Here is an 11,906-nt window from a genome sequence, read left to right on the forward strand (position 1 = left end):
TAATGTCGCAGTCCTACGTATGTTTTATGCCAGCTTGACCGAATGAACCATAATAGCTGTAGACGTAATTATTACGTGCAAAACAAAAGAGAATTCGAGAAATTCACGCACTACTGTTTAAGGTGTAATTTTTCGAAAGGATATAAAGGTCCGCACCATTGAGGTTGTTCGGTGGCTGATTATTGGAGTCTATTATGTTGTTCCTGAATTGCTTGGGGCCGAGGCTCCGACGCGAGTAGCGCCGGTGACGTCGACGCGCGCTCATGGGCGGAATCACCAAAGCTACGGGTCAGGAAGGTACTTAAACTCACCCCACCCCAACCGTACACAGACCTACTGTTCCGGCACCATGGATTCTGGATATACGACAGACGACGACGTCGAAAAGGAAAGGGTCGCCCCTTGGTATTCCCGTGTCTCGGTAATTAGTCGCTTGTGCAAACTCCCACTGAAGCTAGACCGCTAACAGGAACGATGGCAGGCCGCGATAGCAGCAATGGCCCACCCCTTTGTTTCCAAGAAGGCACAAAAGGCCTATACCGGTAGCTTATTCTTGTTTGTAGCTGGCATATGTCTGGCATTCGTGTCGGTCGTCGCATACGCGGTTTTCTATTATAAGCTCATCCCTCAGGTTGGCCTGGAGCGTGTCATACACTTGCAGTTTGGGTGAGTTGAGAAACCGCTTGCCATATTTTGTTGTATGTTTTAGGCTGACCTCGCTCTCTTATTGCGAAATTTGCAGCGACGAACACCCGTGGGGAACTGCGCGTCTGGACCAAGGATTAGTTTCGCTCCAATCCTACGATGTGACTCTACAACTCGAGCTACCGCGAACTTCGTCGAATATAGCTGCGGGGAACTTCATGCTCGACTTGCGCCTAATTTCCTGTCCACCTAGGTCTGTTTCATCGGGTATAGATACCTCTACGCCTTCTATCGCTCAGTCCCGTCGTCCTGGTATCCTCACGTACACTTCGCCTTTGGTGGATACGGCCAGCCGGATTTCGTTTATGCCACTCTATTTGGTAGGATGGAAACGTGAAGTGGAGAAGCTGGAGGTTCCCATGATGGAGCAAGTTCAGTTTGCGCGCGGGCCTCGCAATTTGCCGGGATGCGCGTGTTTGAAGATCGAGAGCAAGGAAGATATGCAGTTCTATTCGGCTAAATTGCAATTCCGCGCGAGGTTTACTGGCCTAAGGTACCTCTCCACCCTTTGCACCCTAATTTCTGGCGTGACTGACCGAGATCTAGGCGGATTATGTACAGTTGGAGACTGACATCTTTTGTTGTCTTCACTGGCTTGTTCTGGCACACGTCCATGCTGTTTATGCTGATCGTATCTGCTTTACTATTTGCGTTGCCTGATCATGACAATGTATGGTATGGTGATTCGATCAAGGAAGAGGACCAAGAAGACCGCGAAGAGACACCGATCAAGGAAGAACCCAGGGATGAGATACTCACGCCGCAGGACACATCTTCGGAATCTCCAAGTAATGAGTCGGAGAAGGAAGTCAAGCGAGAGGACGAGTATGGGGCAGATGAATGGAACAGGTGGACCAGTTCGCGGACTCGACACAACCGTCGGACTTCAACCGGCCGGGGCGGAGGGCCATCAAGGTCGTCTGGCGCTGGAACAGCGTTGGAGAATGAGAGAGCGATAATGGCTGAACTCCAGCGACGGCGGAGTTACGCTCTCTGAGATGATCAATTTTACTGTGTTTCTTATCCCTTGGTGTGTTGGATTTTTGGATTTTTTGAATTTCCTAATAACTGGACTATGTGGCGTAATGGGATATACCCAACTGCAGGGAAGTACTAGAATGAATGAATCTTTTTACCTATTGTATTGTACGGCTCCCATTGTAGTTTAAGGGTGGACCCCCAAGGCGGGGCAAAACTCCGCCCAACTTCCGCTGCCCCTCTCGACTTAACGGATCTTAACTTGTCTATGATGGTTCACTCGGTCGTTTCTATCTCTCTACTGTTCACCTTTCCCACCTAATTTTCGGAAAACTCACGCGCCAATGCATATCCTAGTGAGTTAAGATGACCTTGCGCAACCCAACAATCTACATAGTCGTGTCCTCTAACCAGTCGATCTGTAACAATCTTAGGTCACAAACGACGACGGTCCTCCGTCGAACCAGTCCTCCCCCTACGTCCATTCCCTCGTCCAATCGCTCCAGTCTGCCGGCCATGTCGTTTCGGTTGTTCTCCCACATGTACAGCGGTCGTGGATTGGCAAAGCCCATCTGGTCGGCGCCGCCGTGAAACCGACGTACTTCCGCCCCGGAACACTTCACAAGGACGACGGGACGACCCACGACTTCCCTCGAGGGCATATAGATGGAGAAGACGACGAGGAGGGTGACGAGTGGGTTCTCATTGACTCGACTCCGGCCAGCTGTGTCCAAATCGGACTTTACCACTTCTTCCAGGAGCGTGGCCCCATCGACATGGTGGTGTCGGGACCCAACTACGGACGGAACTCGACAGGTTGGTCTCTCAGTTCTCCCACTGGCGCACTTTGGGGTCGGTTGGTATAAAATGAATCTTTGCTAATGGCACTAGCTCTTTTCGCTCTGTCGAGTGGAACGATCGGTGGCGCCATGGAAGCGGCGAGCTGCGGAAAGCGTGCGGTGGCCCTCTCTTACGCGTTTAGCTCGCGCGACCACGACCCCGTCGTGATTTCCGAGGCATCGCGCCATTCAGTCAAATTGATCGAGTATCTATCCAAGAACTGGAAGGAGGGCGTTGATCTCTACACGGTCAACGTGCCTTTGGAGCCAGGAGTGAGCCAGAACAAGGTTTTATATACTGCGATGCTCGACAACCGATGGAGTTCCGGTAGCTGTTTCCAGGCTGTGCCCCCGGGGATGACCGAGTCTCCTGATCTGCATGAGCAAGAGTTACGGGCTCAGGGTGAGAAGCTAGGGGACGCAGAGACTGAGAGCTCCAAACGTCGAGCTCCCGCGAACAAGTCACGCATCGAGCATAAGCACTTCCAGTGGTCGCCGAATTTCTCGGATGTGTATCGAAGCGTTGAGGAGAGTGTTCCTGGAAATGACGGATGGGTCGTCAAGGAGGGGATGACGAGGTATGTCTACACGATACTTAAATGATCCGCATGGCATGGCTAACTCGGCGCAGTGTCACCCCGTTGAAGGCGAATTTCATGCACACACCCGGTATCCAAGGGGAAATTAAGCTGTGAGTGGACTTCCGGCGAGCAAAGTTGGGACAACATGGCCCCTTGTGGAGCGTCAGATTGCACGAACCTTCATAGATACATATGCTAGATGATACACGCTGCGCGTTTGACTCCTGTTTACCCTTTGCAACCTTTGACTGCTTTGTTTGTCGTTCTTTGAGAGGCCAGTGTTCTGATAGCATATATCATGTAGAACCGATAATGAAGAACCTGCATTATACTCTGTCGTGGACAGTGACGATCCATATGTCCAGAGCTTAATGGAACGAGCATTGCAGCGGCGCATTGGGACAGCGTGTCGGTTGGTACCGTCGCTGTCAGACCTACCGTCCCCTTCTACGCCTGTCTTTCAGTACCGAGAATATGAGCGACTGGATTTCGAACACATAATGATGCACAGCCCCTCGTCGCTTTCCAACGCCTATATCATCCGAAAGGCATTGATTCGCAAACATTACCTGTCCAACACGGTGTCGACCTGGATTACGAAACACCCCGACAGCATCTTGAAAAAGCACATCAAGCCTGCATTGGATTTCGAGCTGGACTACGCAGAGTTCCTTGACGACGCCCTGCTGGAGCTGTACGAGCTGCGAGAGAGTCTAGAAAAGAACGAAGAAAGACCTGAACAGGAGAAGGAATGGTGGATCCTGAAACCGGGAATGAGTGACCGCGGCCAGGGAATCCGTATATTCAACAGCGAAGACCAACTACGGGAGATATTCGAAGAATGGGAGGTTGATGAGTCGGATGATGAGAGCGGATCGGGGGCGCCTGAACAGGATAAGCAGGAAGAGGATGATGATCATGGGGTGGTCACGTCCCAACTGCGGCACTTTATCGCCCAGCCCTATATCGACCCGCCGCTTCTTCTCCCGTCGTCGTCGAATCGGAAATTCCACATTCGGACCTACGTTCTTGCCGTCGGAGCCCTCAAAGTCTTCGTGTTCAAGGAGATGCTGGCCCTTTTCGCGGCGAAATCATACTGCGCCCCATGGGAGGGAGAGGACGAGATGCAGGACCTGGCAAGACATCTCACCAACACCTGCTTCCAGGAGGGCGGGAGCTCCAACGAGGGCAGTGTCCGACGCTTCTGGGACCTGGATTCCCAGGTCCCTGGGCTCAGCGATGACTGGAAGGAGAAGATCTTCGATCAGATCTGTGCCGTGACCGGTGAGCTATTCGAAGGGGCTGCGAGGGGTATGATGATTCATTTCCAAACGCTCCCGAATGCATTCGAGCTCTTTGGGGTGGACTTCCTCGTCGACGAAAATGGCACTGCCTGGTTGCTTGAGGTGAATGCGTACCCGGATTTTGGCCAAACTGGAGAGGATCTCAAAGAGGTCGTCGTGGGCCGTCTTTTTGAAGAGACGGTCGATGTTGCCGTCAAGCCGTTCTTTGGCCTGGGACAATCGGCAGCGGATGGAAATGAGAACATGAGACTGATTGCCGACGTGGACCTGGGGAGGAAGATCTAGGTCTAAACAAACGAAGACAACTAGTGGATATAAAAAGTCCTGGGTTTGGAGTTACAGTGTGGGCATAAATGGGAGTTGGAGGTTTGGACAACGGGATAGAGAGAGGTCCTCCGATGGCATATAAAAGTACTGCTTTTCAGGTTAAATTAGACTTGCTGTATAAAAGACAATCAATATTGACTTCACTGGTCATTCCTTCCTAAAGTACTAGACCTTCTTTTCTGAGAGACTTCCGAAAGTAGTTGTGCTATGGTCCTTCCATCTTGGGCGACTGTCCTTTATACGCGCATGTAATTGATCTGTTAAACCGTCCAGTCTCCCCTTCACCTATCTTGGCTCCCTTTTCCAACGCCCATCTTCTTTTCCCTTCGTTTTTTGATCCTTGTCATATATCAGTTGACTCTGTTGGTAGTAGTCAAGATGCTGGTCACCAAGGATGACTCCCATCCACTCCTAGTGCTCCATTTTCTCCTACCGATTGCCACTGGCATATACTACGCCGTCAGTCTACTTATACCAGGACAAATACGAGACAGACACTACGAGAGTTATTGGAAGAAATTCATCAGAGAAGTCACAGTATGGATTAGAATAATCGTGCTGGTTTCATTTGTATGATGTCCTATATATATCCCCATAAAACATTTACCATGTGGCTGATGCGGTTTCAGATTTTGGATTCTGCCCTCCTCATTTATGTTTCGTTGCAAACTGGAGCAATGGTTTCGATGGGTTGTATTGTATGATCCCGTGTCATCCTCGTCCAGCACGAGGGAAGTGATATGTACTTGACGTTAATCATTAGTTGGGTTTGCCAGTTTTATACGACCACATCGGCAATCGTTTGGTTATATCTCACAGGAGATCCCTTCGAAGCAGCAAGTTTGCCGTCAGCGTGTCTCACAGGAATTCCAACGCTGTATCTGTCGGTAGAGATTCTGTCGTTCGTCTCAACCTCTCGGACTTCACCTTCAACGAAGGAGCTCGCGACCATCATAGCTGTCATTCATGATATCCGCTTTGGTATGCTCGCTCTTCTTGTTAGTGTTGTTGGTGGTTTCCAATATGTGCTTCTCGGATATCAACGACACGAGGAACGACTGCCATTCTTAAACGAAAGCGCACCATGTGAGGGTGGGCCTTCTTATGGAAGTAGTGGCACCGTCGATTACGGTACACTTTTCCCTGCCCAAAAGAGAGATTTGAAGAGTAGGATACGCCTATCAAAGCAAGCAAACCCTAGAAACTTCATTAGCCAAGTGAGTGATCCCTACTATTTGCTTAAAAAAGCCGGCTAGAGACTGATCGGACGCTAGACTTTTTGGTCCTTTTTTTGGCCTCGGGACAAACCCAAATTGAAACTACTATGGGCCGGAGTAATCGCTTGTTTGTACATAGAGTGTGGCTTGGCTGTATATGTCCCATATCAACTAGGACGCCTTGTCCACGCCCAATTACAAGCACCAGGTACAGTGGCACCCTTGTTCGTTATCTTGTATTCTCACTAACGCATGTATAGGCACAGTCGTATGGAATCAAGTGATACAACTCGGTGGCCTGTGGTTTTTGGACTCGCGTGGTGGTGTCTCACTGGCCCGGAGAAGGATGTGGCATCCACTTGGAAAATTCTACGATTCCAAGTTTAGAAATTCCCTCTTCGGTATGGCTTTAGTGGAGTCAAAGAACCCTGACGAATTTGGTGAGCCTGAACAGCTTCGGGAGGAGCTTCACCTAGGTCACACTCTCAACACTACTATCCAGTCATTCCTTTTCCATGTCCACCCGGCACTGATCGAGCTAGGTGCCGGAATAGGCTTGACATTTGCCGCAGATTTCTACATAGGGCTGATCTATCTCACGGTCATCAGCCTTATGGTGTTTACCTCGACAATGATTCACTGTAGGATCTATGACACTCAGGCACGATTCCTTGAGACATTGTCGAACGAGCGACTATTTGTGCGCACCTCGATTACAAGTTGGAAACTTCCATTCTTTCCTGGTCGATTCAAGAACGAAAGGGCAGAATTTCACACTATCATTGACGATCAATGGGAATCCTGCTCTAGTCTTCTTTTGTGGTTTAATGTCGAGTCCGTGATACATTCATGTCTGCTGGCTTCGGGCCTCGTGGGCTGGTGCCTTTGGGCCCTGCATCAATTTAATATTAATAGGATGTCCACCGAAATGCTCGTCATGTTGCTTTTCTTCTGGTTCCGGGTTCCTAGCCAGCTGCAGTTCCTTCCAACTGCATTCCGCACCTTCGTTACATCGTTTCGCAGTACTCATTGCCTCATAGAGTACTTGAACCAGGCGCCCGGGTTTCGAGACGAGATGGATGCCAAAACCTTAGTTGTCGACCAAGGTATTGTCGAATTCAAAGACGTCTCTTTCGGTCACTGTGGGCAGAAAGAACTCCTCAGCGGACTTGATTTTAAGGTGCATTCTGGTCAGACTGTAGCACTGGTGGGGGAGTCAGGAAGTGGCAAATCATCAACATTGAAGCTTCTTTTACGCATTTACGACTCGATGCACGGGAAAATATTGATCGACGGGCTGGATATCCAGCAGGTGACTGTGGAAAGCCTAAGGGCCAACATTGGGGTAGCGCCACAGGAAGAGATTTGGTTCCACGACACCATCATGGACAACATGAGATATGCGAATAGTTCCGTCCAAGATGAGGAAATCTACAAGGCGTGCAGCGCTGTCGGCCTGCATGACTCAATCGGCTCGTTAAAGATGGGCTACAAGACGATAATGGGCGAAGGAGGAGTTCGACTCTCCACCGGTGAGCTTCAGCGGCTTGCCATAGCACGCGTCATTGTCAACGCTGGCAAGATAGCCATCTTGGACGAGCCAACGAGCAACGTCGACAGCAGGACAGAATCCAGAATTCTGCGAAATATCAAAGCACTATTCCCCGGTCGAACTGTACTAATAGCATCGTAAGTATTGCGCACAATCGACCGTTCAATTTATTGTAGCTGACACATTCTACTAGAAATCGACCGTCGACCATCGCCCATGCAGATCACATATTGGTTCTTCGCCATGGAAGAGTGGTCGAACAAGGTACTCACGCTTCCTTGATGTCAATAGGTGGCCATTACTACTCTCTTTGGTCACGAGGGGTAGGAAGGAAACGTCCAACATCTCACACGAAACATTCATATCCAAATAAGTTAGCGACTTATGGAAATGAAGGCACTAGATCTCTCGAGAACCTACCACTGGGAGGGATTGCCAGATCACAACTCAAATACAACAAACCTACACAAGTGAACGAGACCCTATATCGTCATGAGAACGATCCGGCTGCACATGACTCAAAGGTGTCGAGAATAGGAAGAGGTATATGGAGGCCTGATGCACCGATATTCGTTCCCTTTTCAGCAAGAGAGTCTTGACGAAATGATATGGACAGCCAACTGGAAATAGGTCGCCGGGTCGCGGCCTCAGTCAGTACCATTACCAGGAGCCCAGGTGTACGTGTAGATTGGTCTGTGCAGATATGGAGGCGAGTATTGGCAGCTTCATTTCGAGTAACCTTTACTATGGTATCTGTAGAGAATGGAATCAGAACATCTTTCATCTTATTTACCACATGCCTAGACACCTAGCCACGGTGCAAAAAGTGATAGTAACGTCTGAGGGTATACACGGCGGAAATGGCGAAAAATCGGATATTAACAGTAACTTCGATAGATGCGCTTACCCAAACTCAACCAAACCGCTGCTTCGCCAGCGTCTTCAACCACCCAATCGTCTCATCCTCCTTCTGCCGATACTGCTGAACCCTCTCCTCTCGCTCCGCCGCCCGCGCACGCATAATCTCCTCCCGCCGAATCTCCCGATCATTCTTCTTCCGCTGCTCTCTCTCCCTATCCTTCCTGATAGCCGTCAGCTCATTCTCTCCAGACCCCATCAACTCATCATCCGGCATCCCCTCCGTCGGAGAGCCACCCCTTCGGCCCTCCGCGAAAGAACGATTCGCCGCGGCGTTCTCTGCCCGCTTCTCCATCCGTCGCTCGTGCGTTCCCGGTTCTGCGCGCGGTGCCACTTCGTCTTGGATGTGGCGCATTTCGGCGCGGTGGGATTGCTTCTCGTAGCGTTGTTCTTTGCGCCAGTCGTGGCGTGCTTCTAGGGCGTCTTCGCGGGCGGATTCTAGTTCAACCGTGTTAGTTGGTTGCTGTTGATGGATGTGTAACTCGATATCATTGTATGGCGAGATCGAAGGAAGGGAGAATGGAAGGTAATGAGTGAGTGAGCGACATACCCTTCCGCAAATCAAGGTCCTGCATCGTGGGAATAGTCGGGCCAGAGGACGGGCCACCGCGCGCTCGAGGATCAAAGCGCGGTAAACTAGGGCCGTAGTCTTCGTCGTCGTCGTCATCGTCGCCTCCTTCGTCTTCGCCAATTCTGTTCCCTTCTGGTGCGGGGGCTTCTCCACCTTCTGAGACACCGCGGTTATAATCAGGCGAGTTGCGCGAAGCGGGCGGAGGACGACGAGAGGAAGAAAGAGGAGGAGGGTTCTCCTGCGCGCTCTTCCTCGCCCTGTCCAGCATGGCAGGGTCGTACCATCCTTCGGCGAGTTCTCCGCGGTTCCTGATATGTTAGATTTATTTATCTCTTTTGGGAGATGGGGGAGGAATGGGATAAGAAGTACCATTTCCCAACAAAGCTCTTCCACCGCCCTTTGACTTCCTCGTCGTCTAGATCCTCAAGAATTATCCCCTTCTGGATGTCGAGGTACATGGCGAACAGGGGCTCATAGTGGTGCAGATGGCGCCTTGAGAGCTCTCTAGCCTGGAAGGGGAGGATCACGGGTTGCGGTTCCGGTTGTGGTTGCGGATCCTCTCGTCGATGGGAGCGGTGACTGTGTCGGGGGTGACGACGGCGGCGCTCCTCGTCACGATCGGGATCATGGTGTCGGTGGTGGTGACGGTGATGGTGGTGGTGGTGATGGTGTCGTTTGGGGTCGGAGTGTCTGGCTGATCGGTCTCGGTCTGGGGAGCGCGAGCGCGAGCGAGAATGGGAGGGACTCGGTGGTCGGTGGGGGCGGGTGCGGTGGTCTGTAGTGGACATTGTATCTTCTCTTCTAGAATTGGTCTTTCTTGTTCTTGAGCTCCGTTTAAGGTGTCGGTGAGAGTTGCGTGGATGTTGTTGTTGCCGGTGGGCTTGGGATTGAGAGGGCTGACGTCGCGGGAAAGAAGATGGCGATGCCAAGCTTTTTTGTTCCATCTTTGGGTGTGGAGAAACTTCACATGTTGGGGGTTGGCGACCATTGTATAGCCAGCTAGTTATATATTGCTACGTTTTTTTATGAGGATTTCCCCTTCCATGTAATTCAGGTGAGATTATATAATATTTCCAGTGATCATCCATTCTGGCTGAAAATCATGGTCTCCGGTGTAAATACATTGGATAGAAGAAAAATGAAAAAGATGCAGACGTTAATAAGATGAAAACAAAAGAAAAGAAATCTACCAATCATGCATGCTGGTGGGAATGAAAAACGGGAACGTGGTAGACCAGGCTAGCTGACTTATGCGCTCTTTTGCTCGGTCTCGTCTTCGACCTTCGGAGAAGCGGCGGCCGGGGAGGCGGCCTTGGACCGGTTGGCGGCGGCCATTTGCCAAGCGGGGATGGAAGCGGATCGGCTGAATTGCGAGGATGGGGTGGTGCTAGGGCTCGGGGCCGAGGCCGCCGCCGCCGCCGCCGCGGGGGCTTGCGGGGTTTCCTGCTCAACGGATGGCGCAGGAACACCGTTGGTCGGGGCAGCAGTGGCAGGGGACGATGTCTCCACGGGACGCGAGGCAGTCGGCAGGGGAGCAGGAGTAGCGGACTTCGCCAGAGCAGGGGGCGCGGCGGCACTGGGGGCACCGAGACGGTTGCCCAGCAAGGTCTTCAGACTCTTCAACTCCGTGCCAAGCTCCTTCAACCGGTTGTCATTGCCTTCTCGGGCGCCTTCCAGGGCCTTGGGAATCGCATCCTTCAACGATCGGATCTCATCGTTGATACGGCGGGTCTCATCGTCTCTCCGGCGGGAGGCAGTCTTCAAGTCGGCAACCAGGCTCTCGACCTCCCGTAGCGCAGAGTCTAACCGCTCTGTGCGCGTCTCTTCGGCCGATTTCAGGGCCGCTGTGTCGGTGGAGAGCTGCTCGATCAAAGTAAAAGCTTTGGAAAACTGCTCGTCGATGTTCTCCTTGTCTTGTTCGAGTTGTGGCGGAGTTGGGGGCGCGATCAGAGGGGCAACGTAGCGCTTTATCATATGTTAATTCCAAGCTCATGCGTGCCACGGTGCGCCCGCAGCGGTGCGCTGGCGAAATACTAACCTTGGTAACAGTGTACAGCCCATATCCGACACCTCCCATCACGGTCGCCATGATGAACCAGTCACGCCAGTCCCGTTTCGGGGGTCTACCGACAGCGCGATTAGCTTGCGCCCGCCAAATTCACATGTGACGACGGAATACAACTTACTCCGGCGGAGGCTGCCATTGGCCATACGGGGGGTAACCATAGCCTTGGGCAGAGGGTGGAGGAGGTCGATAGACAGCTTGTTGTGATGGGGCTTGGTATCCTGTTGCGGAGGATGCTGCAGCGGCGGCCGCTGGATCCTCACCCACTCGTGACAGAGCGATGTCAACCTCCTCTCGGGTGAGGTTCTTGGATTGAAGGAATGCGACTCTCTTCTCGATCGGCGAAGACGCTACCGACGGATCCTGAAGAACTACATGAATGTTAGAGATCGTAGGGGAGATGGGATAAGCTTTCTTCAAGACGCACATGTCACCTAGTCATTAAAGACGATGGTCAGCTCCAACTCCGCAGATCGAACAACCGACGGCGCAGTACTTACAGCAGAGGAGATGATTTCCTCACGGGCCATGATGAACAGCTCTCCACAGCACTAGACGGGGCGCAATGGAGGATAGCTAGAAGAGGATGGGAGGCGAGAAGAGGGGATATGCAGGATAGGAGGGAGAAGGAGAGAGGAGAAAAGATGGGGAAAGATGGAGAGAGTGACTTGGTCGGCAGCCGGAGTTGAATAATATTATGAACCTCGGATGTTCCGCCGCGTAAATTACCGTAATGTAACTTTACCCCAGATCTCGTGATCGGGGATTATGATGACTCAGCTATCTATGAAAGTCACGGGATCAGACGTGCATTATCTTTGGTAGCATACACCGCCTTCCCTTTCGAGC

General features: G+C 51.6%; 4 protein-coding genes across 4 annotated transcripts; 3 read left to right on the top strand and 1 right to left on the bottom strand.

Annotated features, from left to right (window-relative positions):
- Positions 1-192: 192 nt before the first annotated feature.
- P168DRAFT_323373 (seipin) lies at positions 193-1,843 on the top strand. The gene is made up of 4 exons (XM_024840684.1): positions 193-421; positions 482-666; positions 743-1,198; positions 1,252-1,843. Exons 1-4 carry the CDS (start codon positions 350-352, stop codon positions 1,700-1,702), a joined length of 1,164 nt encoding a protein of 387 aa, XP_024696789.1. The 5' UTR covers positions 193-349; the 3' UTR covers positions 1,703-1,843.
- Positions 1,844-1,900: 57 nt separating this feature from the next.
- P168DRAFT_262403 (putative acid phosphatase) lies at positions 1,901-4,832 on the top strand. The gene is made up of 5 exons (XM_024834745.1): positions 1,901-2,039; positions 2,118-2,499; positions 2,575-3,100; positions 3,154-3,213; positions 3,408-4,832. Exons 1-5 carry the CDS (start codon positions 2,028-2,030, stop codon positions 4,690-4,692), a joined length of 2,265 nt encoding a protein of 754 aa, XP_024696790.1. The 5' UTR covers positions 1,901-2,027; the 3' UTR covers positions 4,693-4,832.
- Positions 4,833-6,882: 2,050 nt separating this feature from the next.
- P168DRAFT_211663 (ABC transporter ATP-binding protein) lies at positions 6,883-7,823 on the top strand (the record flags this gene model as incomplete). The annotated part of the gene is made up of 2 exons (XM_024833056.1): positions 6,883-7,640; positions 7,697-7,823. Coding segments are annotated over 2 exons (885 nt in total), but the record flags the coding sequence as incomplete, so codon positions are not given.
- A 593-nt stretch (positions 7,824-8,416) lies between these two features.
- On the bottom strand, positions 8,417-11,587 carry pex14 (putative peroxisomal membrane anchor protein (Pex14); the record flags this gene model as incomplete). Its single annotated transcript, XM_024837948.1, has 7 exons — positions 8,417-8,859; positions 8,972-9,300; positions 9,362-9,804; positions 10,274-10,957; positions 11,031-11,115; positions 11,179-11,420; positions 11,558-11,587. 7 exons carry the CDS (start codon positions 11,585-11,587, stop codon positions 8,417-8,419), a joined length of 2,256 nt encoding a protein of 751 aa, XP_024696792.1.
- Positions 11,588-11,906: the final 319 nt, after the last annotated feature.

Source organism: Aspergillus campestris, assembly GCF_002847485.1.
Source record: "Aspergillus campestris IBT 28561 chromosome Unknown P168scaffold_1, whole genome shotgun sequence".
In the NCBI taxonomy this organism is placed as follows: domain Eukaryota; kingdom Fungi; phylum Ascomycota; class Eurotiomycetes; order Eurotiales; family Aspergillaceae; genus Aspergillus; species Aspergillus campestris.